Genomic DNA, 17,721 nt, shown 5'->3' on the forward strand with positions numbered 1-17,721 from the left:
GGCACCTTTTTTGAATTTTTTTTGTTTTCAACGGCATTTTTCGGGGGTTTCGGATTTCTTTTGAATTTTTTCGCAATAATATTAGGAAAATAAATAACTTTTAACACATTTTAATACAATAAAAATTTTTGGTCGGAGTCCCCCCTTTAAGAACTTTTTCGGAATGGAACATGGGACTTGAGAGGCGATAAAATCAGCAGTTAAAAAATTATAGATGTTGATTGCACACGTACCTTTAATTTCAAAGGTCCCATTTATTTGAATATCTAAGGACAGCTAATTAGGATCTTTAAAGTTGGACAGATAGCAAAACAAACGGAGAATAATTTTTTAAAAACATTGTTTTCAAACGGATCTTCAGCTCTCTCACTCTCGCTCACCATAATTCTGGTCTGCTTTCAGGCAACCCTTAAAATCGTGGGGTTTTCTGAACATTTCGAAATTGATGGACCACTTTATTGGACACACTACCTCTCCATCTCCTTCCTACGGTATTTGCCCATTAAACATCCATGACGTTTTTGGTTTTCGTATTCTTCTTGGGATGTCTCTCTTTGCATCTGCCAGTAATTAATCGCTTTTTTTGTTTGGTGACGGACGATTGCTCCTTTTTGTTCAAAATGAAAATATGCCTGTTCTTTCCAAAAGGAGTATTCATTCTATAGGTTGTTTCGATGCCATTTCTTAATTATCATTTTATTTTGTGAAAGGGGGATTTGCGAAGAATTTCATTTACAAAGTTTTTTTTGAAGCAATCGCATTTTGGAATTTAGCTCCAGAATATTCTGTCCCCGGTATCTACCATATTCCGGCTATTGAATGTATACTTAGTTTTCTGTTAACCCTTTTTCCAAACTCTTTTATCTTTCCGAGTATCCGATTTCGACAGCTCTTTCCCATTTATCTCGCCTCTAACCCATCCAGTAAAGTCTTTGGATTTTTACTCCTCCCGAGCCGCCACACATACTCATTAATTGTCAATCCCATAAAATGACCGCATGCATTCCCGACGTCCTTTTTCCAAATTGTTTTCCTTTCATTTCCATTTTTCCTGCTTACTTCTGATACCCCATGATCTTTCAGTGGTTGAAAAAAAAAGAACGGGATGCCTTCTTCAAATTTCGAGGAGCGAGGAACGAGACGAGGTCACCTGATTATCACAAATCAAATTTGAAACTCATTGTTCAAGTCGGTGTCATCTGGCACCAGTTCAACTGACTAAAATGCACTTTTTTTCGGAAAAGTACAATTAGCAGCGTCTAAGAGCATCTTTGATTGATGATAAAATTCAAATCATTAATCAACCCCCTGTCGAGGCAACCCAAAGGGAAAAAGAATATAAAGAGATAGAAAATAGAACATTTTTATCAGTTAGACAGAGTTTGTCAGGTGTCAGCATGTTTTGAGCTTATCGTGTGAGTTTCCCTCAATTTTAAACGTAATATTATATCGGAGTTGTTAAAACTTTTAATTGAAAGCAAAAAGAAAAGACAAATGTCATGAAACTCAGGAACTTTTTAGTTTTTTTTTTGGTTTTATTTATTCTTTTCGTTTTCTGTCTTCCCTCAATTTGATAGATAGCCCAGTTCCCGCCTTCCAAGGCAAAAAATATTCAAATTTTCGAGTATATATACTATCACAGATTCCAATTTTTTGTATTCAATAATTTTTCGATCTAAACTATTTGTTTTTCTAAGACATGATTCCTTTCTAGCAGGTAACGTTTGATAACCTACTGTCTCGCGTAGAAGATAAAAGTAATTTTAAAATAACACTGGATAAAAAAAAACTTCATGACTCTTATCACTTCACGATTCATGGCGTCGGCGGAAAATACTGAATCGTACGATCGAACTTTCTGACAGCAAGGGCAAAGTCGAAGGTGAAAAAAACTCGCTAACCGATATAGATGAAAAATGACACGTCGGATGGGTTTCCGCGTGTTATCAGTTCATAACTTCTTTGTCTTCTACACTTCGCTTTTTTTGTCATTGAAAATGGGAGACAGACGAAGTGATAAGAAATGAACTATTGGCGATGTGCTGAACTTTCTTTATAATGAACTATTATATTGATTTTTCTCTGACTATTAAATTTTTCTGAAAGGTATTTTACCTGAAATTAAAAAATCAATCAGATTGTAATGTTTTCTGTCTTCAGGTTCAAAAAATAACAAAATGTGTTTAATTACTCTCCTCTTTCCCTATTTGATTTCAATAATTTCTTGATTTTTTTCGGACTGAAATCACCTAGAAAACACTTGTTTCAACGTTTTGCTTTACTAATTGGCTGATTTGTCGTTTTCCAATTAGCCTAGTTTTCGTTCAAACTTTTGGTTTTTGCCACATTTAAATCTCTACGTTTCTGATTTCTAATATCCTTTGGAAGCATTCAAACAAAATTTTTCCTATTTTTAGCGCCTTCTGTTTTACAAAGATACTTTTTCTCTTCAAGGTTCGTGTAACATCTATTATCTTTCAGGTAATTTCTATCATCATGGACCTTTACTTTTTCGTGGGACTTGTCATTGCCTTTCTTCGTATTGAGTACGTCACTGCTCGATTCGTCGTCAAAAGCCTATTTCAAGATTGGAACGATAATAAAGTGCGACTGTTTTCAGTGCGTGTGGTTTGTTTTACCCACGCTCTACTCTCTTCAATCATGTGTTTGACTTGGTAAGTGGAAATTTTAGACAATTTGAAGACAGCTACCTTAAACACTCTAGTAGAATTCCCCTAACATTGAGCTGATTTATCCTGATCTTTGTGAGAAATGTCAGAAAGGGATCAACTGACTATATATTCATAAAATCATGACGAGTATTCTGTTAGTTGGCAGATTTTGATATATTTCCACAGAAACCAAAATAAATTTTCTAAAATTTGACTTCTTAGATGGTTCACGGTTTTTGTGGTAAAAATCAAAAATTTCAAAATGTCAGACAACATACGAAAAAAACACGTTTTCAGGCTCTTCACCGATCCGAACTTCATTCGTGACCCGTTCACCTACTCCTCGCCTTCTGCTAATTATGTTTTTTTGTTCAGTGTTGCTTATTTCATTTATGATATGGCAGATATGGTGTGCCATGGTGAACTGGATGCTTCCAAAGAATACATTGTACATCATTCGTTGGTTGTAATCGGTTTCATCGCTTTTGTTCATTTCAAGCAACTACACGGATTAGCTCTTCTCGGCCTTCTTGTCGAAGTTCAAACCATTTTCTTGCACTCGAGAACAATGGTCCATCTTTTGTATACCGGGATGGAGCTTCCAAAAAGTGTAGATATCATTGTGAATGCCAACATGATTTGTCTGTTTCTTTTCAGGCATGTTCAATTACTAAATTTTAGAACACCAATTATACATGGAACTTTTCAGACACATTCCAATCAGCAGTCTTCTCTACCAACTGGTGTTTGAAAGTCAACCGATTCATTGGTTTTTCAAAGCTTTTTTGATCTGTGGTCTGACCTTCCTAGAATATCACAACTGTCACTTGACGGTGAGGGTCTAATTGAGTTGATAACCAATGATTTTGTTGGTTTTTCAGATATCCGTTGCTCAATCTGATGGATTTTTTGGCTATGAAAGACAAACAATGGATGAGGACAACATCGATCCACTTGGTTCAGTCAGAAAAGAAAAAGAAAGAATTTCGAATCAAGGAGTACCAGTGGCCAAAAAATCTCAATAGATATATAGATAATTCAGCTGGGTCTGATTAAAGTTTCAAATGTTTTTTATCTTGATATTGATGAAGTCTAAAAGCACATTTCTTTGGAAATCCCTTCATAAAACGAAGTTTTGTTTCTTATTGTTCTTTGTTCTTACTTAAGAAAAACGCATGATATTCCGAACTGGCCATTTAGTAAGAACAATGCAAACGGTGAAAAAAAACCGGGAATGTTATCAGTAATGCACTACACTATCAGTAATGCACTACACTGTGTAGCCGGTTTGTGCAGTCTGGTCTCTTTTTTCTAGTAGGAGGAAATCATTAAAATTTGAAAATTTAAAATGAAGTGTGCAGTTTATTAAAAGCTATACAAATTTTGAAAATATATAGTCTCATTGATATTGTTATCAGACTGAATTTCAGCAGATTAAAAAAAAGAAGAACAGAAATTCGAAAAACCAAACGAATTAAAAAACGTTTATGAAGTAGATTGTGAACTGAGTCAGAAAATATAAGATGATCAGAATATAGCAGATAATTTTTATCGGTGGAGTTCCGACTTCCTTCATGTCTTGGTCATTCTCAGGTAGAGCTGGAAAACCTTCCAGCAAAACTGGATCATCTCCAGCTTTTCTCATTATTTAGGTAGCTTTAGAAGTCAGTGCAATGCCTCTCGCAGATATTCTGAAATAAAAATTTTTATAAGTAATGAACAAAGTTGCGTCGCGACCTTCAATTACCAAATATATGATGCCCTCCAGGGATTCAAATTACATCAAAATCTTGTTTAGAATCCTTCGGACATTGATGAATCTTCACGGTATAGGCTGATTGAAAAATCTAGCAAATTGTGTTCGCAGCCAACAAAACGCAGAAAATCTAATACAATCCGTTCCAAGAAACTATATTCTTTCATCTGTCTACATTTTTTCTGTGTCTACAATTTTCCAATTTTTCTAGTTTCGGCATTTTTGAAAAAAAAAAGTTTATGATGACGGAATGTCTGGAATTTAAATTAAAAAGTCCAAAGTGAGACACAAATCCTGTCCAGATCAAACAACAAGGAATCTAATCGGTGAATAGGTAACAGTAGAAAAAAGGCTGTAAAACCCTGTGGAATGGTTTTTTTAGATGAAAAAACACTTTTTTCAATGTTGTTGAAATACGATTTCCTAAAATTTTGCTATCGCCTTCTGAAATTTTTGCAGTGTCTGACTTTCATTTGATATACAGTTCACGGTATAGGCTGATTGAAAAGAATCAATAAACCTGTCATCTTGAGGCATTCAAATGTGCTGTGAAAATTGTCTTTTTCCAGTTTAAGATCACTTTTCATTCATCAACTAATATAATTGTATTCCCGAAGAATTACTACAATCAAGAATATAGGAAAAATGATACAGAAAATAGTTTTCAGCACAACTTTGTAGGTGGGTTCTTGTGGCTCTGGCATTTCATCGTCGTCGAATGTTGAAGCTCCTGGAGAAACCACTCTGACTCGGACCGATGAATCTTCCTGTACAACTGCAAGTTGTCGTTCAGAACGTAGAGAGTTTGTTGATGGAACCATGCTTCAAAGACAAGTGATAGTATCTATCTCCGTGGAAACTTCAGAAAACCTAAAATGAAAATAATTTAGGAAGAAAAGTGCCGAAAAGAATTTCAAAGAAGGCGGGTTCGGAGCTTTAATTATTTGGGACCTCTAATTTTTTTTGGGACCTCTATTTTTTTTGGGACCTCTATTTTTTTTTGGGACCTCTATTTTTTTTTGGGACCTCTAATTTTTTTTGGGACCTCTAATTTTTTTTGGGACCTCTAAACTAGAATAGAGCCCAAAGTTTTTGGGGGTTTTTTCTTGGAACGAGGGTATACATTTTGACGTGGTAGATATGCTATCTGCCGGCGGCGAAACCACTGCTACCGTAACTCAGCTGGTGACAACGCGGCTCCTTCAACGGTTGGTCTACATGTTTAACTTCTCGAGGGGAATATAGGAATCAAATTTCGAAAATTTTAATTTTCTATGTTCCCTTCCTATCAGAAACAAATTTTTAAAAAATGCAAGGAAAGCACTCTGGATAGTAGTACACAACAAACGAATGACTGCGAGTTAATTAATTCGAAAAATAAAAAGCTTATTTTTTTCACTCCCAGCCACCAAGACAGCAAAATTTATGACGAATAAAAATCGAATAAATGAAAAAATGTGAAAGAAAATGTTCTGTGAAGGGGAATCGAGACTTCAAAATGGGTAGTCTACTACATTCTTTCAAGAACGTCAATCCTAAACATGATACATAAAACAAATCTGAACTACGTCGACACTCAAAAAAAATGGAATGCTACCACGAATTGAAAATTTGAAGATCTCGAAAAAAACTGCCGGCGGTGGAATGACTGCCAGATACATCTTTGGCTTTGACTCGTACAACCTATAGGATACTACCATGATAGAGTGTTTTATGTTTTATTGATTTTTGAATAGAAAAAAAAATACAATTTCGGAAAAAAAAATTTCGAAAGAAAAACATTGAAAATAATCCAAATTGATATTAGTGAAAAAGTTTAAACAGAAGTAATTTGTGTGTATTCTTCGATTATCCATAATAATCGTCTAGTTGGACTTCGTCATTGATAGCTTCCTCCAACATTCTGATAGTCTCATCATTTTCATTGTCGTCCTTGATGACGTATCCTTGAAGAATATTGATCAAAACAAATACGACGGCGCAGATTGATAGGAGCCAAGCCAATTTTTTATATTTCATTTGGTACATTTGCCTTATTGGTTTTGGATAGGCTTTTGGAGACGAATTTTCCGATTTGACTATGATTTTTGTTTTATCACGGGGCATCTGAAAATGTGTAATAGTTTTTTGAATTTTTAAGAAGTTTTCAGAGTGAATGAGAAGTTCGTACAAACTTTAGTAGAGTGAATTTCTCCTCATATAATTACGCCAAAATTCCGAATAAAAAGGGTGTAAAAAGCTCGACAGACAAATTATAGCTGTCTCTCCACCACTAATTTCTGAATAGTCGAAATACTACTCGTAGTTTCTGAATTGGAAAATTTCCTTCTACAGTAATCTTAACTGATTCATTTTCCGCATTGAACAATTGACTACAAACTTTATTCGAAAATCCAAATTTTTTCATTCAAACAGAATACAATATTTTTGCGCGGAGATTTATTGATCGTTGAGTCCAGCTTCCAACTTGAATACAATGAAAATGAAAAGCAAGGAAAATGCGAGAAGGAAGAAGACGTCACGGACAACTTCACTGACTGGCATATTTTCCTCAAGATCGTTGTCAAAGAAGTTTGCTGGAGCTGTAGGGACGAAACTGACTACTGCCTCAGATGATGCTCTAGCTTGGACGACTAATTGACGTTTAGGGCCAGAATTGGTGGAGAGTGGTTGCATTTTGTTTTATCTAGAAAACTAGTGTTAATGTCAAAGAAAAACAAAGCTGAGACAAAAAATTAAGGGGAAAGTGGTCAATTAAGAACATTCTTCGAAAAAAAAATCATTTTTTGAACTTCACTTATTAAGTTTTGTGAGGTTTCTTAAAACAAAAAAATAACATTATTGGGAAAAGTAAAAAATATTTTACAAATGATCATGCGAAATATGTTGCTAGAAGTTTATGTAGGCGTTAGTAACCAAGGCAACAATGTCCAACCTATCATTAATAAAGTTCTTCTGCCAAACAAAAGTTAGTCGCACTTTTGTGTTTGGCTACAAGAACCAAACAAAAGACAAAAACCTGTTTTTTTTAAATAAAAGGTCTCGATCATCATTCTGGATTATCATTCTGGACTTACACAAAAGTTTTGTTTTCATACAAATTTATTTATTTTCAAATTTTCACAGACAATCATAATCAATCGATCAAACATCAAAGATGTTCATCCGGCTCCGGTGATATATTTTCTTATCAGAGCCTTGATAAGTAAACCCAGCTGAATGAAAGTGAGGGTGAGAAAAATCCATCGGTAGAGAATAAATCGTGGACTCCAGTAGAGGTTTCTTCTTTCTACTCTATCAGCTTGCTCTATCGCTATCGCTTTTTTCTTCTCGATTTTTTCGGGTTCTTGGTTCCGACGTTTACGGGACATCTGAAAAATATGAGCGATCGTGAAACAAAAAACAAACTCCAGGAATGAAAAATGAGTTTTTGCAAATCGGCAAGAAAGAAAAATAAAAAATTGCTGATTTTTTATGATCAGAAAGTGATGATAAAAGAATACGTCTAATAATACCGAAGTGTTAATTTTAGTTCGGTCAAATATAGATACGATTGAAAAATAAGAAAGTTTTGGAAAATCGAATCAATGCACTGACATTTAAAAAATCAGACGACTATTAGTTGGAGCATCCATAGGAAAATAAACACAAAAAATCGTTTCAATTTGCGGTCTATTTTTTCTTGGTTATCAGTTCCTGGTACTATTGATAAGCGATGACACTGAAAAACTCAAAGTCGCTAATGTTATCAAACTTGTGTACACGAAAATGAAGTTCTACGAGTGAGGAAAGTTCTCGAGGCCAGGAATTTTTAATTGGAAATTGATTATATTTCAGAGCATTCTCTTAGTTTTTTTGTTGTCGTGGAAATGGGAACAAAAGTTATTGATTTTATCGGAATAAAAATTGAAGGGTGGAGAGATCCAGTATGGCAGTAGGATCATCAGCTTTCGGAAAAATAGTTTTCTCATGCAGTGATGCATTATAGTTGTTTCTAAAGTTTGATCATGAATTTCTCACTGTGTGAAACAACACAAATCGAAAACAAAAATGGCGAAAGAATATATTGAAGACATGTTCCCAGATAAATACATTCATTTTTGTTAGGAGAACCATAGAAAAGCAATTAAAAATTTAAATGATAACAATAATTATATATTTTCGTAGGATGAGAATGAATCCGAGGGTGATGTGGAAGACCAAGAAAGTGAGTACAAACCAGCGCCATTCGACTTTCCATGCTTCGCTTACAGCACTTCCTACTTTTTTGGTTTTGGGATGAGAGTTGTACAGTCTGCAAAGGCGAGCCATTCGAACCTAAAATTAGTTAAAGTCAATTTCCAAAACTTAGCTAAAAAACTCACTGGAAATAGAAAAAAACACTGAAATATGCTGAGACGGAGCTAGTCAACTGAGATTTCTTCACAAAATTGAAACATGGTGGGAAGTTTGAAAACATAAAGATAGGGTGGACCCTGTAATCAAATCTGGGCATTTTTCCTTTGAAGGATATGTTTGAGTGTGAGGCACTGTTGATGGCAAAGGTTGTTGTTTTTACAGTGAAAATTTAGATATCGTAAAAACTCTAATTTAATACCATGGCGTTCTATTTTTCAATGTATAGCTAGGAAAACGTTCTATTAGAGAGTGGCATTAAATTCTTCGATACCAAAAAAAATTTTCTCGAAGATTCTGATGATGCCCAAAATACTTTGAGAAAAAGCGGAAAGTGGGGAATCATCAGGAAAAAGTTCAAAAACCATTTACTTGCGTACTGCACAATGTTTCAACCCTCTCTAAAAAGCAATAAATTAATAATTCGGTGAATCGCAATTTATTTGTTTTGAGGTAGCATTCTATTAAGGGTGGCATTCAATTGGAGGGTGGCGTTCAATTGGAGAGTGGCGTTCTATTTTTCAATGCATAGCTGGGGGAACGTTCTATTAGAGGGTGGCGTTCAATTAGGAGAGGCTATATATTAGAGTGTTTACGGTATTTCAATATTGTAGTCATAACAAGGAAAAAAATTGAATTGATATTCATCCTCAAACTGACGTAGAGAAGCAATTCTTAAATTTACTGCGTTTCTTAATTTTTAGCCGTTTCTGAATTTAAACATCACAACCTCGAAAAATTCTGAACATTCGTCTCTTTGTAAACAGTTTCTGATCCTATAATTTTTAGGGTCCTAACTAGATTCCTGGTCATTTTATTGATGTTCTGCAACTACTAAGTTCAGCAAGACTTGTTTCAATATCCCCTCTTCGAGTGAAGTTAGCGTGTCAGATTTATGTTCGTTCGGAAGCAGTCGTTTCTAGGCACGCGCGGATAATAGAGATGTTTTTTTTTCTAATGTTCACTTCTACAGAGACTGCTTTGTAGAATCCTAAAATTCCTTAATCTTCTCGTTTCATATATTTTGAGTGTTCCTTTCAGTATTTTTATTGCTGAAGCACCATGTTCTGTTTCTAACGTATCAATTTTCTCTAGACGCTCCACGCTCTCGTTTTCTCTTGTCCTATTGCCAATGCAGAGAAGTGCAGGGCAACTGTCTCTGACTGACGTTGTCGACCTCTACACATGCACAGGAACCTTTCTATCGTGGAGAGATGAAAACGGGTCGATATTCTCTGTCTCTCGTTATTTCCAGTGCGCTATTATTTCTCTCTCGCTGACACAGCACATTTCTTGGGGCAACCGCCACCGGCGCACACACACTGGAGAGAAACGATGAAGAGAACCGAGTGAGCGTGCTCACACACATACCCAGGGCATCGAAGAAAAAAAACTGTTTCTCTGGGTATTCTACAGCGTATACGACGCACCCCATTGGGCAGAAGAGTGTGTAGTGCGAGAACAAGGAGAAAAGAAGAAAAAAAACGAGTGGCAGGTGACAGCACTCCAAAAAAAGTTGAAACAATTTTTGAAAAAAGACCGAAAGAAGACAGAAATTTCAGAGGAAAGCATGAAATGTTGACGAAATGTTGACAATTCTAATAAGGAGTTTTACTGAAAAGTTGAATTTTTCGACATAAGTTATTCATAGCCCAAATGAAAAAATATCTATTCAAAATTGCTCATGATTCGGTTTTTTAAGTTTCCATGACTGTGATATGACGCTGTTGTCTTCCCAATAAAAAATAGCATTAGGATGATGGAACTCGCAAACAGGTTGCCAAACGAAGTTGATTTTTCAATTAATTATACTAAAAGTTTTAAAAAATCCCGATCACATTTCATTGTTTTATTAGCAACACGCGTTTTGTCATTGCATCGGTGTGACAGTCGAAGTTACAATCTCTAACAATGGAACCTCAACACCTCGTAAACCAAAATTTTGAAAAAGATTTCAGGAAAAGTTAACAACAGGCTATGTAGAAAACTCTCAAAATTATAGAGTCCGCTCGCCAGTTACAGTACCAAAATTGTCATTTTTAAAAGTGGAAAACAGATATTTTCAAAGACATTTCTAGCATGTTCCAGAACATAAATTTTGTAGTGTTCTACTTAGAATTGGTGAAATTTTAGATTTCAGACATTTTCTCTGAAAAAAAAAGATATTTTTATTCTCAAAATTTTCTACGATTTTCGATATTAATTCGAAATTTGAAAATTTTATTTTTTCGGGAGAATGTTTAAAATATAAAAAATATTGAGTAAACGCAAAATTGAGAAAATCGTCTTTGAAAATCGCTGTTTTGCACTGCAAAGATTTATGGTACAGAAAATAATAAAACTCGGTACCAACTGGCGTGCGGATTCTAAAACTTTGAAAGATGTTTAGATAGCCCGTTGTTAACCTAAAGGGGGCTTTTAAATACTGTAACGGATTCAAACCTTCATAACTTTCCTAAAACTCGATGAAAACTTTCAAAATTTAGGATTAAATAATTTCAGACGCACAAAATTTATAATAATGCAAAAATTTTCGAAAATATTCAATTTCAGTCCGACGACAGCCGTCAGAGGCTTCGGAAAGGATACTACGGTGGCACGGTGTTAGTTTTGGCCTGTTGAAGCCCACATCTTCTGAAGGGGGGTCATCAGAAATGTGAAATTTTGTCTCTTCATGGAGACACTATCTGGGTCCAATACCGTAAGACTGAATAATTGATTGGTTTCAAGTCTGAGAAGAAATCGTATCAATTCTTGTGCCCACGGAAAATTGAGGAAAATTGAGATTGAACCACCATGATGAGTCTTCGGCACTGTAAACCGTGGCCTAATCTTGTCAGAACTCCTTATATTAGCTTACCGACTAGGATTCAAATTAATGCAAAGTCTTGATTACTTAGATTTGTTCTTTAATTGATTTTGGTTTGAAAATTGAGGAAAACAAGGGGTTTTTCGCAATTTCAAGTGCTTCTATCAAAGATCAGAATCATGAAAGAAAGCGAAATTCTATTCGCAATGTTTCATTAGTGTCAGACAGATGACATATTTTTGAATATAATTCTACAATTCCGACTTATCTTGTTGTCATCTACTGTGAAAATTATCACCCGAAACTAGTATCCTCGTGTGAGTGTTTAGGCGCGTGCCGCTTAGAAAGTTACAAGCTTTTTGAGCCACAAATCTCTGGTGTCCCCCTCCCAGAGAGCTACTTTGGTATTTTTACAAAGGCTAGAAGTTGTTCTTTTTTGAAAATAATTTTCATCAAGTTTCAAGTTATTTTGAAGTCAGGAGCGGGCTTCCTGTGACTATCGTCTGAATTTCAGCAAATCCTCTCTTTCGCCGCTAGAATGATCGTAACCGCTGTCTCAGATACTTGAAAATCAGTTATTATATGACTCACGTCCATGTAAATAATAAAAAATTAATTGGCGGTACGATGGACCAACATGCGGTCCATACGAACTAGTACCGTAACCTCACTCAGGAGGTTACCTTCAATGAGCGGTTGTCTCGCAAGTTCCGTTGCAGTAATTAAATGCCCTGAATGCTAAAATTTGTTATCAAACGAGGTGTTGAGGTTCCCTTGTAAAATATCTGTACTGACATGATTTAAGGAATTCGTGAGCTCAATTCATTAAATAGATCATTTTCTTCATTTTTCATTATATCTAATTGTTTATCTCATTTGATATTGTGAAAAAAAATTTTTGAACATCACGTCTATTAAAAAGTTCAATGCAATAGCTGTTGCTTTTTTCAATAATATGGTGGTCGCAAAAACGATTAAATGATTTTCGAACGGAGGTCCCATTTGACAGCAATGGGGTATTGTAGCGACACCTGATAGCCAGAATTGGAATGGCGTAAACCAGAAAACGTTTTGTTAGAATTCCGCATCTCATGGTGTATATTTGCTCATGAAAACAATATTCGATTAAGATTTTTTTTGAAAACTCAAGAACAACAGTGTGTAGCATCACATATGAAGGTCAGATTCTGAACGTTACTGGTATTTCATGGCCGAGCAGTGAATCGAAAAGTGTTTCCGCTCCTACTCTTCTGACAGTTTTTGTTTACTGACTTGGAAGGATCAACAATGTGCAAACGAGTCACAGGAAGATTTTGTTTCATCACGGCATGCTATAGCCTAGGTAAGATGTAGACGATGTTGAGTTTCATGCAAGTTAGCGAGGGCTCAAAATTCGATGAGGATAGTCCAGAGGGTAAACGCATCGACCTTAAGGAAAGATATCATGTCTGCTGACAACCACAAAATCAAACTTCACGTGTATCGGTCTCAATTCATTTTTGACAGAGAAGTGGTCCAATCTGAAATTACCTTTAAAATATCTGAAAGGGCATTGCAGAAAACGTTCCAAAAATGTTATGAAGTTCCAAAAAAAAATGTATATGAAAAAATATGATAACGAATCTGTCCAGAAAAAAAAACATGTTTTGAAAAAAAACGTTTTGCTACAGGTGTAAAATTTTGAAACGAATTCCGAATTGAATGCATATACGAAGGCATTAAATTTTTTAGATTTGTGAATGTTTGTAGATTCTGTTACCGAATCATTTTGATTGGACGAGTCTAGAAAAAAATCAAGTTTTGTGAATTAAAAATTAACATAAAAGTTAATGGATTTGTTCTATATTTTTGGAGGATTTCCATGTCGAAACAAAGGAAACGGCTGTTTTCACATTTGCAGTTTCCATGTATTATCCTTACTTTATCACAGCCTAACTACTGACAACATTTCTGAAGAATAATGTTTTTCCAATATGAAACCTAAACTGTTGAGCTGAAAAATTAGAGTTAAAATTTAACAGATTAGGTAATTGCTCAATCGTTTTTCTAGTTTTTATTGTGTTCCTATTATATGCCTTGATGTGTTATCAGCTACTGTGTTATAGTTTTTGAAAATGAGTCAGGTCACATTTCCAACAATTGTGCAAACTTTCACCGGAAATGAGTAACTGCAAAAAAGAAAACTGAATGGGAGGAGCAATTCAACGTTTTGGAAGGATATTACTGAAGCTAAAAGGATGTACTCCTTTTTTCGATTGTTGTACATTTTAAAGTATTAGGTTGGCGGGAAAGTCTTTGTCACTTTTTCAATAGTTTATTTCTCAAAGAAAAAATATAATTAATTATATTGTCCATCATTATCAACAACATGTCTCCAACGTTCCCTCAATTTATGGATTCCATTGCGGTAGAATCCAGCCGGGCGTGAGGCAAAGTATTGTTTGAGTGCCGCTTCGACCGCTCCACGGGAATTGAAGCTTCTTCCTTCGAAGGCACGTGTCATATCGCCAAATAACCAATAGTCGGAAGGAGCAAGATCAGGAGAATACGGGGGGTGAGGGAGAACATTCCATCCATATCCCATCAGCTCCTGCTTCACTTGTTTCGAAACATGTGGGCGAGCGTTATCATGTTGATAGTACACTTTCTTGTCTTTCAGGGCCGAACGGTCGACTGCTTTCTTGAGGTTTCGTAGTTGAGTAGTGTAGAGGTCTCCAGTTATTGTTTTGCCCTCGGGCAGAAGTTCCCAGTAGATGGGGCCGTCCACTCCCCACCACACAGAGAGCATAACTTTTTTCGGATGAAGGTCGGGTTTGGGGACATCCTGTGGGCTCTCTCCTTCTCCAACCCACTGGGATTTCCTGTGGTGATTATCGTAGAAGACCCACTTCTCATCTCCGGTTATTAGCCGGTCCAGCCATCGATCGCCCGCTGGGAGAGTGAGAAGAGTAATCGAATCGTCGACTCGGCGGTCAAGGTTGGCTTGAGTCAGGTGATGAGGTATGAATCGACCAAAAAGTTTTCTCATTCCAAGAGACTTCAAACCTTCAAGGACTGTGCTATGGTGAACTCCGAATGTGACAGCTAGTTCACGGCTAGATTGAAATGGATCCGATTGCAATGCGTGCTTCAGCATGTCCAAATCCAACTCACGGGGTCTCCCAGAGCGATCCTTTTCATCGAGCGAGAAGTCATCTTTTTCGAAACGATGGAACCAATTGCGAATAGTATTGTAGTGAGGGGCATGTGTGTTGTACACATTCTTCAAGAAAGTTTCCGAATCCTTCATCGTGTGTGAGATAGGAAGAGGTAAATCAAAACATGTCTGATGTGAATAGCAGTGGGAACAAACATATCGTTTCAATTACAGATGAGGAGCAGGGAAGGAGATGGGGACTTGTTTATATGGAAGGTTCTTATCACCTTGTTATTCACTAGAGTCGATATCATACACAGCCTCCATATACGAGAACAGTGATTAAACAAACAGAGTGACAAAGACTTTCCCGCCAACCTAATACATGATAACTCTCAATCTTGCCTGCTGTTGGATTTTTCAAAAAGTATGCAACATACCTGGTTATGGCTTTAACAGGATTCCAAAAGACTAACGAACCTATTGAGTGAAAAAAAAGCCAGCGCATATCTGACGATTGAAATTTCTAAAAATACTCTTGGACACCGAAAGGAGGAATGCACAATCCCAGCCAACTTGCTCGAGATCATTCCAAAGTATAATAAACCCCAACGTTTTATGTGTCTGTACCATTTTATGAATGTAATGTTAATCTCAACATATATGTTTTTCTGTAAGATCAATTTGGAGTTTCAAGTCATATATTTTGATGTCATTTTCCATTTTCAGAATTTTCAGATCAAAAATTGACAATTTTGATTTGCTCCTGAAGATTTTGCATATTTCTATACGAATGGTCACACTAAACCAGACCAACTACGTTTTTCCTTTTATCTCTACATCCGCCGACCTTCTCAATCCCAGATATCTATTAAAGGCCGGAAATGACACACTTTGGTGTGCCGCATTTCCCACCACGAGGCTATGACATCTCCATGAAAATTTGAAACACTAGCAGCTGATTAATTAAATGTGCAGCAGTCTCCTCGCTATCTCTCTCTCTCTCCAATCTTTGATTGAAACTAGGTGTCTTCCACTAACATGGTCCTTCTTTTTTCCCCTCTCACCTCCTTCTAACGCGCTTCCGTTTGTCCTTCCGGTTGATAATTTTGAACTGGTGTCAGTCGGTGTGTAGTAGTCTCCTACCAACAGAGGAGCATCCCTTTTGATTTTTATATCTTGCCCTTTTTTTAAGTTTTATTCTCTTTTTCAGATCTTGTGCCTTGTGATTCTCTGCGTTGGTTTGTTTCAGAGTTCAAAGCAGCAATGGTTGTCATCCATGTAAGTTTTGTATTCTAGAATTTGCATGTATCTGAAAATGTTGTATCAGCCTGGCACCGGATGTATTGTATCTGCACTTATAAAAGTGATAAATAACGAAAGATTTTTCTAGCCTTCTGTTTTTGATTTCTCAGAACCTCTTGCATTTAGAATGTTTCCTCTCAATAAGACTAGGTTCACTAAGAGTTTGAAGATTCATCAATTTCTAGACTTAAAATCGTTGGTTTTTCAATATTTCATCATTCAGAATTGAGTGACTCTCACACGTTTTAAATTTTCTCAAAGCTTTTTCTCAACATGTATCGTTATCCGTACTGATGTTGTTGCAAATCCTAAATTTTTTCTGCTCACTGTTATTTATGAACTGTTGTTCGCCTCAAATTCATGTTTTAAAGCCACATATTTTTCATTCCCCCTTTCATCTGTACAGTGTAAGGAGCACTTTTTGAAGAAGCTCTTAGACAAATTAAAAATTGTACAAATTGCATACAGACCTTAACAAAAAGTTAAACTGTACGAAAGAAAATAAACATCTGACTATAGCGTTTGTTTGGCCCGTAACTTGAAAAGGTTGACTTTTTCTTTTGTTTAAAGATGACTACCGTAAAACCTGTATTAGATGGGCCCCTGAAATTGAAGGGCCCCTCTAATTGAAGTGCCCCCCTAGAGACCTCACAAAAAATAGAAGCGCCCAATCTATTTGAAGTACTCCCTCTAATTGTAGTGCTCCTTTGACGATCTCCTCTGATTTTCAGCCGTTTTTTTTGTTTTGATTGAATAATTGTCAAACTTATAAAAACCTGGTACCTGAGAATTTGAATGCCGTCGCTCTATTACAGATTTTTGTCTCGTTTGAGCGATTTTCGCGATTAAGTTTGGAGTTTACAGTTTGAAATTATTCTAAAAAATTCTAGCGATCAAAATGTTACCAAGAAATCTGAATTTTATTCAGAAAATCTCTCTAAACTCCGAGAATTTATTTCGTTTGATACAATATCGGTTTTACGGCCGGGTCCTTGTAAATCAGCACGAACGGCGCTCGCGAAATTCTCAAGTGCCAGTTTTTTTTTCAAATTTTACCATATTAGACATTTTATTTTTTAAATGAAGAAATTGTAATGGATTCTGAGAAGAAAAACAAAATTTTCACTGAAAAATGATGTTCCTGCAATAGAAGTTAAGTTCTCAGCGACCCCACGAAAAATACAAGTTCCTCCTCCAATTGAAGGGTCCCTCTAATTGAAGTGCCCCCTAGGGGCTCCACGAAAAATAGAAGAGCCGATCCTTCTAATACAAGTTGTACGGTAATTTCAAGAATTATCCCTCAATTTTAAAATAAATCTACGTTAAATTAGATATATTTCTGAGTTTTGTTATTCAGGACAAAAACTTATTCTGTCTTTACCCGAGTTAAGAAATTCCAAAATTCATAAAAGAGTTTTGCGAAACCATCTGGAATACAAAAATCGTTCATTCGTTTTAGGAACAGTCAATGTATTTTAAAATCGCTTCCCAATTCCGAATATCTTCTCTTCTATAATTTAACTTCTTTTGATACCATTAAAATTTTTGATTTCTATTTTAGAAAAAAAACAGTTGCAGTTTTCTCTTCTTCCCTTGTTCCCCCATTATCAACAAAAAGTTTGCCCCGCCAAAAACTCATAAATTTTCA

General features: G+C 35.8%; 3 protein-coding genes across 3 annotated transcripts; 1 reads left to right on the forward strand and 2 right to left on the reverse strand.

Moving 5' to 3' along the window:
- Positions 1 to 2,496: 2,496 nt before the first annotated feature.
- CBG16316 lies at positions 2,497 to 3,697 on the forward strand (the record flags this gene model as incomplete). The annotated part of the gene is made up of 4 exons (XM_002643545.2): positions 2,497 to 2,675; positions 2,970 to 3,329; positions 3,382 to 3,505; positions 3,554 to 3,697. 4 exons carry the CDS (start codon positions 2,497 to 2,499, stop codon positions 3,695 to 3,697), a joined length of 807 nt encoding a protein of 268 aa, XP_002643591.2.
- A 2,579-nt stretch (positions 3,698 to 6,276) lies between these two features.
- On the reverse strand, positions 6,277 to 6,534 carry CBG27406 (the record flags this gene model as incomplete). The annotated part of the gene is made up of 1 exon (XM_045238789.1): positions 6,277 to 6,534. The coding sequence occupies one exon, from the start codon at positions 6,532 to 6,534 to the stop codon at positions 6,277 to 6,279; it is 258 nt and encodes an 85-aa protein (XP_045099773.1).
- A 1,055-nt stretch (positions 6,535 to 7,589) lies between these two features.
- On the reverse strand, positions 7,590 to 7,799 carry CBG27407 (the record flags this gene model as incomplete). The annotated part of the gene is made up of 1 exon (XM_045238790.1): positions 7,590 to 7,799. One exon carries the CDS (start codon positions 7,797 to 7,799, stop codon positions 7,590 to 7,592), a length of 210 nt encoding a protein of 69 aa, XP_045099774.1.
- Between the last annotated feature and the right edge of the window lie 9,922 nt (positions 7,800 to 17,721).

This window comes from Caenorhabditis briggsae (assembly GCF_000004555.2).
Source record: "Caenorhabditis briggsae complete genome, chrX, whole genome shotgun sequence".
In the NCBI taxonomy this organism is placed as follows: domain Eukaryota; kingdom Metazoa; phylum Nematoda; class Chromadorea; order Rhabditida; family Rhabditidae; genus Caenorhabditis; species Caenorhabditis briggsae.